This window comes from Priapulus caudatus, unplaced genomic scaffold, assembly GCF_000485595.1.
Source record: "Priapulus caudatus unplaced genomic scaffold, Priapulus_caudatus-5.0.1 Scaffold686, whole genome shotgun sequence".
NCBI classification, from domain to species: domain Eukaryota; kingdom Metazoa; phylum Priapulida; class Priapulimorpha; order Priapulimorphida; family Priapulidae; genus Priapulus; species Priapulus caudatus.
The window spans coordinates 108,854-124,234 of NW_014577747.1; the positions used below are offsets into that span (position 1 = coordinate 108,854).

The 15,381-nt window shown below is 41.5% G+C and overlaps 1 protein-coding gene across 1 annotated transcript in view; it reads right to left on the bottom strand.

Annotated features, from left to right (window-relative positions):
- The window catches only part of LOC106812778 (integrator complex subunit 3-like), a 19,554-nt gene extending 5,680 nt beyond the window's left edge, over positions 1-13,874 (bottom strand). Inside the window, exons 1-24 of the mRNA XM_014816750.1 lie at positions 13,649-13,874; positions 10,473-10,556; positions 10,185-10,268; positions 9,749-9,862; positions 9,447-9,531; positions 9,228-9,294; positions 8,884-9,025; positions 8,218-8,347; positions 7,794-7,891; positions 7,541-7,588; positions 6,982-7,125; positions 6,725-6,812; positions 6,329-6,408; positions 6,041-6,132; positions 5,498-5,589; positions 5,121-5,342; positions 4,644-4,794; positions 4,260-4,317; positions 3,856-3,962; positions 3,465-3,509; positions 3,061-3,180; positions 2,841-2,934; positions 442-652; positions 304-325 (exon numbers count right to left, since the gene is read on the bottom strand). Coding sequence (XP_014672236.1) covers positions 304-325; positions 442-652; positions 2,841-2,934; positions 3,061-3,180; positions 3,465-3,509; positions 3,856-3,962; positions 4,260-4,317; positions 4,644-4,794; positions 5,121-5,342; positions 5,498-5,589; positions 6,041-6,132; positions 6,329-6,408; positions 6,725-6,812; positions 6,982-7,125; positions 7,541-7,588; positions 7,794-7,891; positions 8,218-8,347; positions 8,884-9,025; positions 9,228-9,294; positions 9,447-9,531; positions 9,749-9,862; positions 10,185-10,268; positions 10,473-10,556; positions 13,649-13,738 — 2,468 coding nt within the window. The 5' untranslated portion in view covers positions 13,739-13,874. The remainder of the gene's footprint in view (positions 1-303; positions 326-441; positions 653-2,840; positions 2,935-3,060; positions 3,181-3,464; positions 3,510-3,855; positions 3,963-4,259; positions 4,318-4,643; positions 4,795-5,120; positions 5,343-5,497; positions 5,590-6,040; positions 6,133-6,328; positions 6,409-6,724; positions 6,813-6,981; positions 7,126-7,540; positions 7,589-7,793; positions 7,892-8,217; positions 8,348-8,883; positions 9,026-9,227; positions 9,295-9,446; positions 9,532-9,748; positions 9,863-10,184; positions 10,269-10,472; positions 10,557-13,648) is intronic.
- Positions 13,875-15,381: the final 1,507 nt, after the last annotated feature.

Consider the following 15,381-nt stretch of genomic DNA (forward strand, 5'->3'; position numbering starts at 1 on the left):
TCTCTCTCTCTCTCTCTCTCTCTCTCTCCTCTCCTCCTCTCTTCCTCGCTCTCTCTCTCTTCTCTCTCTTCTCCTCCTCCTCTCTCTCATCTCTCTCTCTCGCTTCTCTCTCTCTCTTTCCATCTCTCTCTCTTTTGCTAATTCCAAGTCTCCTGACGGTAAAGAGATGTATCTCGAAAGCTTGTTAATAAAAAAAAAAAAAAAAAAATTTTAAACACCCTTATTCTATAACTTGACTTTGTTTATATATATATATATATATATATAGGTAGCGTTGTACTCCTGATTGTAAATCGTACGCACTTTTCTCGCAGCCTGCACTCCCCTCACCTAACCCCACCTCCCCTCCCCTCACCTAACCCCAGCCCACCTCTCCTCACCTAATCTCATCTTATCCTACCTCTTCCCATCCCATCTCATTCCATCCTATCCTATCCTAGCACTCACTGAGAACGGAGAGGAACGAGTCCTTGCGGAACATGATCAGGTTGCCCTGCATGATGTGGCAGACGAGGTCCTGCAGCTGCACGCCGTCGACGCACGACACGATGAGATTGAGCAGCTCCGGGTTGCCGACGGCGATGTTCGAGAACTGGCAGTAGATGTCGGGCACCAGGTAGCAGAAGAGCCGCACGTCATCCTCCTGACACAGCTGTGTGCGGCGTTCACGAAAAAGGATTAAGAAGATGCGGTCTTCACAAAGAGATTAAACAGATTCGGATACTGTACCAAGCTGTTGACCACTACACCATCTGGTGGTCAAATCTGACAACTCCAGTCAGCTTTCAGAAAGCCTCCTGATGGGAGGCGAAACGTCAGCAGTACGTTTTGATCAACACGGTTGAGTAAAAATTAACCAAGATAGCTCTATTATCTACCAACCGAATGAACTTATTTAATGAGATTCAGATACGTTTCAGTATTTCTAACATCCAACATGGAACCTGGCTGCCCCTCAGAAACTCTGTTTCGTTACTTCCTTTCTCGAAAGGAGGTAGGGCAGAACTAGGTGGCAGAACAAATACAGTATCCTCAACACATAAGCTGATCTATGATCCATATGCCGATATTGCGATATAGCAGATATTACAATTAATGCACATAGATGCAGACACAGAGATGTGGTGCCGTGAGAGGGTGCGGAAGCGCAGCATGTGACACACAGGCACGTGGCACGGGCAACTGACGGGCTCGTCTCGACGCGTTATAGTGGCATTAGCAGGTGCTGGGGTAAAACAAGAGTTCGACCTCCAGAGTTCATAACTTATTAGTGGCATTAGCACGCTCTGGGATACATCAGGAGCTATAAACCTCTAGAGCTCACCATAATGTGTTACACTGGCATTAGCCTCTGGTAGGATACAGCAGGAGCTATAGACCTCCCTAGCTCGCCAAAATGTGTTAGACTGGCATTAGCACGTGCTGGTAGATGGCAGGAGCTAACCTCCAGAGCTCACCATAATCTGTTACACTGGCATTAGCAGGTGTTGAGATACAGCAGGAGCTATAGACACCGAGAGCTCACCACAGAGATGCCAACATATATTTGAAGCAATCTGTAGTTTCTGGCCATCAAATTAGTAGTTCGAGGGGGGGGGATTATTAATTTTACTCACACACACATACACGTTCTAAATTGTAGTACATACGCTGCCACGCACATGAAACATTGTATTACGGCTAGCGCACTCGAGAGCTACTATTGACAGCGCACTACTATTGAGAGCTACTACTCGAGAGCGCACTATTGTACATCGCGTACGTACGTCGTACGTACATACGCGTACATACATCTACTACGTACACGCGTACTGGAGTGTCTGCCTGTACGAGCGAGGAGGATCGATTGTTTATACGCAAAGTCTCTTGCGGCTGGGGTCCAGGGCCCGCATAAGGGCCCTGGAAGCTCAGGGGGTTTGAGAAAGCGGCCCGCGAGGCACGTTTGTATGGCTGTGCACATCCACAGGCACACACGTATATACGCGCGGGCGGCAGCGCGCGCTTGATTGAATGCAATACAGTACAGTACACACATGCATGCTTAAATGGTAAACACTTGACAGCCACACCGTACCATGAATTCTACTGCGCCGTGGAACCGGCTGCCGCTAGCGGCAGAGGCCTAGGGCAGGCATCGCAGCGCAGCAATGCCGAGCGAAAGCGGCAAGGCGCGGGACCGACCTGGACAATCGATTTCCGGGACAACTTTTTCTTTTGGGGTCGCCCCCGATATCATGTTTTCGGGGGCTCTTTTTGGCATTTCGGGGGCGAAATCGCCTGCCACCCGTGTATTTTTTCCCCTGCGTATTATAGACTGACAGACCAAAAATAATTTTTTTTTTCCAATCACAGTGAAATTTGTAGTTTGACACAAACTGGTCGTAGTGGTGCAAAGGAATAGAAATTCGTATAAAATACGAATAAAACGTAGTGGTTGGCATCTCTGTCACCACTAAGGTGTTACAGAGGTATTAGCAGATGCTGTAGCCGAGTCCCCAAGAACCCAGCCTGCCGTGCTAAGCCGGTGTTCACTTCAAAATCAGCAGGTGTTGCGATATACAGCATCAGTATGCATCTTGCTTAGATAATATACGAATCTGCATCTACACAGTGCAGCATAATCAACATCTTTTGTTCGCAGGGCTTCATCGCCGAATGACCAAACTATAGCGCGGCATCAATTGCAACATCAACACACCATCTTTGATGCCAGCACCTGCCTGATCACGATGCACAATTAGCACTACAACATATATCATCAGCAACACTCCAGTCCAGGGCATCAACAATTGCTATACGGTAATAGTTGTACATAATCAGTTTCGATATACAAGTTATACCTGCAGGTCACTGAGGAGACAACCACTTAAATCCCTGCCCTCCAGACTCTTGCAGAAGTCCTTGTAATGTGTCATGTTATCTTCGCCAATTTTACTGTAAAAAAACGTTATATTACAGAATGCAGCAAGTTTGCACAAATTACCAGTTACTGCAATCGCAAAACGAGAGAACGGCTTAAATACTTGGAACTTTACTTGAGCTGCGAATACAATCTCTCACCTGGCCTTGAGGAAATAGAGGAGATAGTAGCCAAGCCTTGGCTGACCGCTGTACATGTCTGCCATTAACATGAGTATTGCCTGTCTGCTGGGATCCTCTTCTGGAGTCTGACATAGATTCCTGTCATCGAATGTTTACAGACTTAACACTAGCTTCGCCAGGAAAGCAGGGAGATAGGGCACATACAAACTACTCAGCTTTCAACTTAAAAGTAAGAAATATACTGCATTTAACAAAGGGTTTAAGTATAACAATAATTTTTTACCTAATAATGTGACACACAGAATTCATCGTTGATCTACTGAAATGACAAGTGATGCTCACAGGATTTCTTAACAAACCAAGTCTATATAAACTATTTTGTAGAATTATTCGAATGCATTAGTTAACTCAAAGATACTTACCTAAATATGACGAACAGAGATGTTCCTATAGAATCTTCAATTTCTCTGCAAAACGTCATAGAAATCATAATTGCAACCATATTGCACATTAGCAACAACATGTTCTCTATTGGAAAAAATACAGTTACAACTAACTGACTAAGTACATAGTTGAACTTGAATTTTATATAGATACCTCACTTGATGGCGATTCATACTTTCCTAACTAATTCTCTCCACAAAGTTTTAGTAACATTTTCCATCCGTCTATTATATCTCCCACAAAAAAATATTAGTAGCTTTACGGTGACGGACTACTCGGAGGAGTGTATCTAAGCTGAAGGAATGTCAAGGGGTACGTGCTTGGATTCCAACATGCTCGCGTCAACAACCATATTGATATTCCACGTACTCTTCATCGTCTGCCTCATCCGGTAACAGCTGTGATGAGAACTGGTCATTGAGAATGTGGCAAAGACAGGTGGCCAGTGCCGGTGACATATCCACGTCAAACTCATCCTGCAAGCATCAACAGACAACTATCGTTTAACAGCCTCATGGGTAAATGTCATTAGTTGTTAATAGAAAAGATTAGATATGGTTAGATATATTATCAGGGGGTGATCCAAGCTACTATATGTGCTTCTACGTCACAACATGTTGGTAGCTACTGAACAGCTGAAATTGTGATGTAAGTGGATTTGAGATGTCTCGGTATTGACAGTGGCCATGGACGGGGAGTTTTCCTAACCAGTGCTGAATAAGGGCAACTACGATACATGTAGTCACAGCTATTAAAATGACAGAAACACTCACGTTTTTTATCACTGCCTCTATGAGCTTATCCATCACCTCACACTGCTGTTCGCTGTCACTGAAACACAAAGATTGAAATCCATTACTGACCACCAACAGTTAAATTCCACTACTTTATCTATGCACTATACATTTGGTAGTCAGTAAGTAAATAAGCCAAGCTTTTCTATTTCCCAACTTATTACCCACATATTATAAAGCATCGTCACAAAATACAGCAAAGTTGAAAAACCAACTACATAGTTTATGCAGTTATTAGAATTTTTTTACACTTTTACATATGCATCGTCATTAAATAAATAAATATAAACATTAACATAATAATAATAGTTTATTCATTGCATGCTGTTCCACTGCCATTCTCGCTTCAGTTGCCATAGTTACCTCGTCTCCTGCAGCTGAAGCACTGAGTTTTTGATCTCTGGGTCTAGCTGCTCTAGATACTGGGTGATGTCTACATCCGGCTTGACTTCCTCTTTTACCTTCTCCTTCACTGCTGGCTTTGGCGGTTTCATGACCAACCTTTTCAACTTCCCTATACGCGAAGAAGGTTATATGCAAAATTCACATTTCACCGCAACATTTATTAGTTGCAGTAAATTCAGTTTGTTGGGAAAAAACTTTTGTAAAACTTTTCATCATTTGGTGTCTGTAGCATACTGACTATATTCATATTCGCATTCTATCTATTCATATGACTTAAATATTATTATATAAAATTATTCGATTCATCTTCTTGCAAAAAAACGTTTGATTGATGGATGATGTTGATGAATGCTCAGACAATTGCACATCTTCAGGAAGCTACGCCACTCTTGTTACAAACAGGCATGCAACGATTTGCGCTAAATATTTTCTTGCCATTGTTGATGAATCCGGAGACGTTCACTTGATATCTACCTAGCGGAACATCATCCTCATCGTCGTCGCTAAACATGGCCGGCATTGCCGTCACGACGTCCTGTGCACTTGGAATGCTTTCGCCGTCGCTTTCGACCTTCACTACAGGTGTCGCCACCGGAGGCATGGGTAACGTAGGCTCAATGGAAGCGACTTGCGATAAGTCATCGGGTTTCGGTGCTGCTGAGGAGAATAGCAGACATATAATGAAATATAATATTACATATAATATATAAAATAATACATAGTAATATGAAATATAATATACCACGATGTGTGAGATTAACTGATGCAGAGGTTATCTAGATGAGAAACCTTGACACATGATCGAAGCAAACCTTCTAACGAGCAGAACTCTCCAAAACTCGTACGGATCATTGCCTTCAGGTCTTTGTCGAGCTTGGGGTTGTCAAACAGGGGCGACAGTGACCTGAAACATGGTTCCATTTTGCACAAACAAGAAAGCGATCCTTGGAAGGAGAATGCAAGCATCGCAGCTTACGTACGTATCAGCTCTAACAGCTATGAAGCATAGATTCCCCCCCGAAGCAGTTTGTGTGAAACATACATGCTACTCTCTGCATTCTTCTATCTTCAATCCAATAGATTTAACACTTAATTATCTCCATTCTTTTCCAACACTAGACTACTTTGGGAACTATTTCACAAATTACAGATTTTACGAAAGACAATCATCAGCACAGAACAAATCTCATCAGACTGACAATGTATTTGCTGACAGTGGGATTTGTTAGCAAACAGTCGACTAGATTGCAATGCTTTCTAAGCAAGCAGATACGACAAACAGATTCAGAGGAGATCATGTTACACTAGTCATCACATCGTAGGTTAGCAGCGATAGCAGGAACAGCTGTACTCACGATAACACCTTCTTCTCCAGTATCTGCCGGAGAGACGTGTAGACGCCTTGCCGCACCTGCGCTGATAGCGGTGGGTAGAAGTTCGGTAAGATCTACAACAAAACAACAGAGTCCTGCCATTCTATGTGCATGGATATCAGGCGACCCTATGTTTGACACTCATTTGGGTACAAGACAATCTTTCTGCATTCATCACTCTGCTCAACAATAATGCTAAGATGAAATTAAAAAGACATGAAACCGTTTGTTGTGGTTATTTGCTTGCAATTTCTTAAGTGAATACTATACCCTGCACAGGAAATCTAAGAGTGTGGCAGTGATGGCTGGATGTGGTCGCATGGAGTGATGCATCACTAGTATTGCTGGTTCTGCAATGAACATGCATCGTAACGAAATTGTCAAACGAATAAATTTCATCATCAACCAATCAACAGTTGACCATTATCATTATTAGTTTTATTTTTATCTTTATTATTAGTATCATTATTTTTGTTGTTGTTATTATTATTATTATTTTATTACATTATTTATTTATTCATTCAATTATATATATATTTATTTAGTGCGACTGGATTGATAACGTAAATATATTAGCTTGCAAGCTCCCAACAGAGTTCCCTATAGTACCTGTGATGTTGTAATCAATTTGTGTATTAAAACACTATTTCTCACACTATAACTCACCAATATTCATAATGCTGTCCTTTTCTGGGTCAAAGAACAGCCAGTCGTAGAATAACGCCAATTTGGCATTCGATGCTGCCACATTTGACTGGAAATAAATGTGTCAAGATATGTGAAACTTCTAATCATAGTATTCTTACAAATTTATCCAAAAAATTCTATTAATACTTTGCAGGAGATAATACCATCTACTACATTTTCTGTCAATTCAGCATCTCGGTATCTACGAGCAATTAGACGTGTGCAACTGTACCCACCGTGCAGGTGGTCAGCATCCAACCAATGACAGCCCACCGTGGAATGATGTCAGAACATAGAATCTCGTTTGGTGGATGAACGACGCTACAGATAAAGCGTATGAGGTCGCATCGCAGTGATTGGCTTTCTGGAGTCGCCAAGTACTGCAAAACATCAACAACAACTATGAATCCCAGATGGAGAAGCCATCATAGATACTTGATGTGTTATAAACAAATAATGCTTGCAACACAACACTGACCTAGTATTTATCCTGTGTATTATATTGTTGCCAGTCATATTTGCCATTCGTATAATAATTATATATAATAATTGGAGTTCCCTTAAGTAATCGCTATATACGAGTTTGACTGTTTATGTACATGTATGTGTATATGTATAATACGTATATGTATGCATATGTATATACATGTGTATACGCACGCGTGTGTGTGCATGCTTGTGGCTGTGATTGTTAAATTGATTTTTGAATAGGGTGTGAATGTGATCAAGTACGTGTTTTACCTCATAAAAATGTATTTATAAAGCAATTATTAATGGTGTGAACATGCCACTCACCTGTCTTTGAAACCAGTCCTGATACCGCTTCTGTTGTCCAAATCGCACCTGTGTTATGACCAAAAAAAATTATGAAAAATCTCACAACACATCACAGCCTCTGTGCACCATTAGCTTCATACAGAACACAACTGGAAGAAAGCTCATGAGTGTTTGACTGTTAAAGAAGAAGAATACTTCAAGCAGGAAATTCATTGGATGCCTTTCATCTGCTGCTTATTATCTATTGATTGGAAGTGATTGGGAATTAGACCTTGGTAAGGAGGAAGTACATCTTTGCTTCCATGTCGGGTGTGAGGCGGGAGATGAGGAACTTCCTCTGTGTTCTGGTCGTCATAAACTGCAGGATTCCTGAAACGAACGACGAAAATGACACGAACAAATTCCACGCTGAAAATTACCACAGACCCAAAATGTTCTTACTTACTAAGTTAAAAACATGATAGCATCAACACATCTTACTACAACAATCATGCAGAGCCATCAACACTAGTTTCTCACTTTACTCTATGTGATGATTAAGCATTAATGAATTAAGTTGGATGAACTTGCTGACAACTTATCAGGTCAGTCACCATACAACTTAAGGCATAAAACCTAAACCACATGCCTGCAATCTGAACACCATATGATTAACAGTGTTAACTTAACATTCTCCAAGGACTGAAGGAACTTGCCTGTAAACTGAGAATGTAAAGACGTGGGGTTCGTCAGTATGTCCTTCCACAGCTTCTCAAACTCTGGAATTCTGGCAACATCCTGTAGCAGACGTATCAGGTCGCGGCCTATTGCCACACAGTCTAATATCTGAAATTAAATACACATATGAAGCCAGCAGTCATTTAATCACACTAGTGCAAACTTCTTGGTTAAAATACTACATTTATACCACTGTAAAAGCCATGGCTTCCATAGAAAAACCTGTACGGCCTGGGAAATGGATTTGGAAATTGATTGTGTCGTGTAAATTCGCATGAGATTGCATCATGCCCAACAAATCAGTGTGCAACCTTCCTCTGCTAATGCTAGGTACACAATTTAGTCTAGCTAAAATAAAGTTGCATGCTTTAGTCTGCCCTATGTGTAAGTATGTGATTTAATAAAATAAAGCTATGGCAAAACAGCATGCATAAGACCAAAGCAAAAAGTAAAGTATAGTAGGACTTTTGTAAACGTTTTGCATAATTTGTCATTTTCAGGTGAATAATCCATCAATTCCATTCTCATACACTGATCAATGCTCCCTTGCAATTAACTTAACTGAGTCTTAGTAACGTCCAGCATAATAATCTCACACGGCTTCTATTTCACACAGAACTATCGACTCTGCCTTCACCATCTACCTTCTCACGCAGCAGGCAACTGCAGAGCTCCACCTCACGTTGTCGCAAAGCAGCCAGCTTGGAATTGCTGTGGTCAACTATGATGCGTAGATACGTGTAGACGACCATGGCAACCAGCATGCCATACTTCTCCAACCACGGCCTGCAGCAATATATTAATTCCTCCATGTAACAAGATGAATCGTATGCCAACACCAACACATATCAGATATAAACACATTTTGTTACATTCTAACATGTATGAACATAACTGTACATAAGGTTTGTGATGTATGCATAATAATTACATAAATAAAGTAAAACATCATGCAGATATCAAATATCCGTAAACACCGCCACCATACCGGAATTCCATAAAGATGTCAACCATTGATTCAGCGAGCCAGATGTTTTTTGGAGAAATATCGCCCCCTGGATTTAACAAAAACAACTGTGTGTACACATCATTCATTAGTTTCATTTATAGATACTATTTGTATACTGCTCTTACATTGAACAATGTTTTCGTTAACTCAGATTAGATGGCATTGTCAGGACTATTACATTTAAAAAGAGAGATATACCTGCTATTTGTCGGAGGAGAGCACTGCAAACGGTATCAGCTCCCTGAACCTGATTTCTTACCATTTCCTTGAAAAACCATAACCCCTACAAACCAAAGTACAATATGCTGACATTATTTAAAACATTGTAGTGATTACAACACTCAAAAAAACTAGCATGGGACAATAGTGCATAGTAAATGATTAATGTCTATTATCGTAAACTGATCTTCACCTGAACTGAGGTAACAATTTAGGATATTGAAATGAGAAATTTGCTGAAAATTAGCCTATCTGCAACGAATACACACTACATCATTTACCTGAGCTCTCGCAAGGTCTTGTAACTTGATGTACTTTTCAATGACAATACGATTAAGATAGGTCATGACTAATGTCAAGCCATCACGTGTTAGCAACATCAAGTCTCTATAGCACTGCAGTAAAAAAGGAAAGTGCATCACACAGGTGAGTACAATGACGACAACAACAACAACAACAACATCACGTTAGGAAACCCAACTGTAACTACTCTAAAGTCTAATTGAAAGGCCATTTATAATTCAAAACTTCTGCCTTCTTAATTGCAACCACTCTTTAGCTTTGTGAGGTTTAGTACGTAGGACTGCAAATTATCGAAGGAAAGGTATGAGAGTAACTTGTCATTTGTTTTAAAACACAGATATAAAGGGTATATATGCTCAAGCCTGAGGTAAGCTAAGGACTAATCACTCAAAAAACCCAGCGGGGACATCTCACCCTTGGGGCACTCTGCGGGTCTGTAAGGATCATATACATCAGGCCCAAAGTAATATCTTCATGCTGTTGTTGACCTCTACATATCTGGAAAAATATGTTTGGTTATATTACAACAGCTTTTTTGTCGAATAAAAAACTGTTTAATACACGATTCCAGTAACTGTTATCAGTAAATAAAAAGATTTTGCACCCACAGAAATCCCTGGAATATTCATGGCTCGTTGTTTTATACAAAAATAGTCAAAAAGTTTAATAAGAAGAAAAAAAGGCAAAAGAGGCAACACCTACTGAAGTATTCAGTGCATCATTGGCTTCTCTTTCAGATAGTCCTTTCGTAATGCCCGTCAAGAATTGAAATCCCTTCTCAAACCTCTGAAGTGCAAACATGTGATATCGACAATTGATTAGCATCGCAGATTCAGAATTGACAAAACCTAATAAACATAGATATACTTTATCCTTTAATGCATGTCAGGTCCAGCATACCTTCAAGGTTGAAGCTAAGTTGTGACACCTTGTAACTCCTCTGACATGCCTTAATTGAGTAATCGACATGCCTTGATTTCTAGCCCTGTTTACCTAAAGTTGTTAATTGTCAAGCTGTGTTTTCACCTTATACTTGATGTATATGTCTCAAAACGGATCAATTTTTGTGTGTATTGAGGTTGCTTATGACACATGTAACTGACTCACTCTCTGACTCTCGACAATACAAATAGCCACCACCTGGACCCTCCCCTATCTGTCCATAAATGACATGCCTAATGAGATTCTTGGGGAGAAACCTGTAATTGTATATATTATATATAGAATCATTGTAAATACATCAATGCTTTAATTGGTATTGGACTATATTGTAACACTACTTCAGCATACCATTTGGGAATGTACATTGATGATAGTATGTAGGCGTACCTACTTCAAATTACTTCTAATGTCGGCCAAATAGAACAGATGTAGTCTTTCCACAGAAAAGGCTATGCAAAAGCCATTTAAAGGCATCACCACATACAGTGTCAGAAAGATTTAAATGCAAAAGCATTGTGTATAACTTTATAATGATTAATTATCAAACTACAAAGGACTATACTAGTACAAGTAGTAGTCGTAGTAGTAGTAGTAGTAGTAGTAGTAGTAGTAGTAGTAGTAGTAGTAGTAGTAATAGTAGTAGTATATTTTATTTATCAAAAACAGGGTAGCTATAAAACAACAACAATGCTGGTTTTCCATGTAGGCCCTGTTATCATACGTGATACATCACTTTTACACACACATAATGAAAATGTAATAATTAACATGGGCAGATCCAGCTTTTTGAAAAAAAAAAGGGGGGAGCCCAGTAAGAAATAAAGCGCACTTTTTCCTGCTTAATTTTTCTGGTGTTTTAAAAAGGTGCCGAAGGCAGCTTATGCGACGTGCCCAAGGCACGTAGCCACTTAGGGGGGCTTTTTAGCAGAAAATTATCTATTATGTGTTTTCCATTTTTTCCTTTTTTGGGGGTAAAAAGGGGGGGTCCGAACCCCCTGCCTCTGGACTCCCCTCTGGATCCGCCCATGATTAAGAGAATGGTATCATACTGAAGAAAGATACATCTAAAGCCCGGCGCACACGTGAGTAATTTTACTCAAGTAAAATGACGCACGAGTCATTTTACTCACGCGTCATATTTTCAGCGTCTGCCACAAACGTGAGTAAAATTACTCAAGGTATAAGTGGTAATGCAGATCACGTGAATGTGCACAGCCAATACTGGTCGCAGCCGTCTTTAAAATGATTTAAACGCATGCGCTGTGAGTACCAGTGTTGAGTAAATTTACTCAGCGCGCGCGCACACGTTGAGTAAAATGACGCATGTCAGCGTCAAAAATTATCAAACACGTTTGATATCGAGTAAAATGACGCATGCGTCAAATTACTCAACGCAAATCCGCCGTACACGTGAGTAAAAAGACTCATGCGTCATTTGACTTGAGTAAAATAACTCACGTGTGCGCCGTGCTTTAGGTTGATCAAATTGTAGATTGTAGTAGAAAAAGTTTTAATTTTAAGTTTAACTAGAGAAGAAGTTAGAGAATTGCAATATGGAATTGCAGAAAAAACCCTGAACTTGATGGGATCTTTTGAAGAATGGCAAAAGCTGTGTCAGACTCATATGATCGAGTACTAGCTTCTACTTCTACTTTTATACTGGACAGTCTGCGAGGAATAACGACCAGGAATTAAGTGCAGAACTCCAGGTGCATGTGATAGATTAGACTATGGAATTTTTACATATAGACAGTACGGTCTTCCAAAGATCGATGCTTCTCTGAGCCAGACACTCATTACTGAGTGGGACTAGCATACGGCAATGGGCTGTTGAGAGCTGTTGTAGATTGAGTACAGAGGATAATACTAATAGGCCTAGCAACAATGGACCAAGCACCAAATGTTGGAGTATGCCTCATTCAACAGCAGCCTGCCAATAACACATACAATTTGTGATCTTCCCTTTTGAGAGTCAGAAAGCCAGTTTAAGGCAGTAACATCCAATCCCAAATGATTACGGTTGAAAACCAAAAAAGTAAGAGAAACACTATCAAAAGCCGCCCTTGCTGATGTCTAGAATCACTTAGTGTCTATAGTGTTAGTGCTTAGTGTCTATAGTGTTGCTCATAGGGTCTATGTCCCCCAGGGTACTGCCGGAACGTACCCTGGTCACTATTTGATATGGTTAGGATTAGGATTAGGGTTAGGGTTAAGGTTAGGGTTAGGGTTCGGGTTAGGGTTAGGGAGTAGGCGTAGGCGACTCCCTAGACTCGTCAGTGGAGTATACGAGGTACGGTCCGGCATATTAGATAGTACCAGGGTACGTTCCGGTATACCGGACCGTACCCAGGGTACGTTCCGGCAGTACCCCGGGGGACATAGCTAGACCCTCTCAGCTCTAGTGTTAGTGCTTAGTGTCTAGAAACACTGACACTGTGTCAACCTGTTGTTGAGACATATCAAGATTCAGCATCAAATCATAAAGAACAGTGATTAACTGGCCAATATAAGCGGAAACACAATGCTGAACAACATGATGATGATGAACCAGAATACCATGTCTATCAGAGTGACTTATATTATAACAGAGCCCGATGAATAGGACTAGTATTATTATTAAGATTAAGAAGAGTAAGACTAAGAGTAAGAGTACCGAGTAGGTCTAAGACTAAGACTAAGAGTAAGAGTATCATGTGCACTGTCTGAAACTAAAGCAATGTGCCCTAGACTCGCGATTATGATCATGTAAGTATGGTTTTGATGTTTCATTATCTGGAGATTAAATTCTGACAGTAGCTCCTCCGATTGGAACTGGAAGGATTTTTTTAACTTCACATGCTCCTACACTGGATTCAATACAATTCATACATAGAATCTTGATAGAATTCAATACAACAGTGCATCACAATGACGTCTACTGTACTAAAGAGATTTACCTCTTCCAGTTCATCTTTTGGCTCAACTATTGAACATATAAATAGACCCTGCTTAGTAGATGTGGGCAGTGTTTTGTTTTCCGATGTCATTTTCGTAAAGAATCATTAGTAAACAAGTACGGCCATGTCAAAATAATTCCGCTGCAAGCGAGTAAACTTGAGTTTTCATAGTGAACGCCAGTCAACCGGTGTTGTTTCAGATAAGTTGGCCATGAGATAAGTTGGTAGCCACTGCGCAGGTTCAATGCGCAGATCTTTCTTTCGACCATTCCGTCATGCGGGTCAGGCGAAACGTCACGAGTGACGTCACATCAGGACACGCGTACTTCTTCGGCGTTCAAAATAAGCAGGTGCATACCCGTGAAAGATGTGCCTGGTGAAATCCAATCTAAAATTTTCACTTTGGCCGTAGCATCCCGCCACAGTTTTTCCCCTATGCTAATCAGTGGCGTAGCCAGGCGTTTTTAACAGGGGGGGGGCAAAACAGCAAACTGCTCAAAATAGTGGATGACAATATTTAATGGTTCTTCCGCGTCCCTCTCTACACCCTACGCTCCCCCACCTCTCAGCTCTGCAATTTTTATTTTTGGCGCCATGCAAAAAGGCGATATTTTTGTTCGTTGTTCCCTGCTCCCAAGATATATGCAACTGTTGAGTGACGGATCCAGGATTCCAAGGAGGCGGGTGAAAACCAGGCGAGGGGTACGGGGCCGGTGTCGCGCGAAATATCTGACGAGTGCGAAATATCTGAGATAGCCCCGCCCCGCCCCGACCCGACCAATGACAGCTGATCTTGTGTTACGATACGATACACTTGAAGGTTTGTGTAAAATACCAAGTTCTGGTACAGGGTAGCGAAGGAGCAGTTTAGGGAGGGGGAGGGGGACGGAGGGAATAGTTTAGAAGTAGTACTAGTAGGTGGTAGTAGGAGAAGCTAAGTAAGAATGAGAAAGAGGAGAAGCTGGTGAGACACAAGGAGCGGAAAGCTGTGGACGAAGGAGGAGAGAACTGGCTGGAGAAAGAGGAAGGGGAAAGAGGAGATAAGAGCTGGTGGATGGAGAGAGGATAAGGAGAAGCTGTGAACCGAATGAGGAACGGAGAAGCTGATGGAGAATAGGAAGGGAGAAGGGAGAAGGTGTTGGAGAAGGAGGAGGGAAGAAGCTCGGCGGAGAAGAGGAGGGAGAAGCTGGCGGAGAAGAGGAGGAGAAGCTGGAGAAGAGGCAGGAGAAGGAGAAGCTGGTGAGAAGGAGAGGGGAGAAGCTGGTGAGAAGGAGAGGGAGAAAGCTGATGAGAAAATAGGGAGAAAGCTGGTGAGAAGGAGAGAAAACCTGTGAGAAGGAGAAGAGAGAAGTATGGGGAGAAGAGGAGCGGTGAGAGAGGAGAAGGAAAGGCTGTGAGAAGGAGGAGGGAGAAACTGTGAGAAGAGATAGGGGAAAGGAGAAATGTGACAATGAGAGCGGCAGAAAGCTAGTGAGAAGAAGGAGGGGGAGAACTGGTGGAACGAATGAGAACAGGAGAAGGAAAAGCTGGAAGAAAGAGAGGAGTAGAAGGAGAAGGTGCTGGGAAGGATAAGGGGAGAAGGCTGGTGGAAAGAGAAGGGAGAACGAGAAAAGTGGTGGAGAACGAGGAGGGAGAAGCTAGTGAGAAGGAGCGGGGAGAGAAGCGGTGGAAAGAAGAAAGGAGAAGAAAAGGAGCAGGGGAGAAGGGACGGTGAGAAGAGAAGGGGGAAAGGA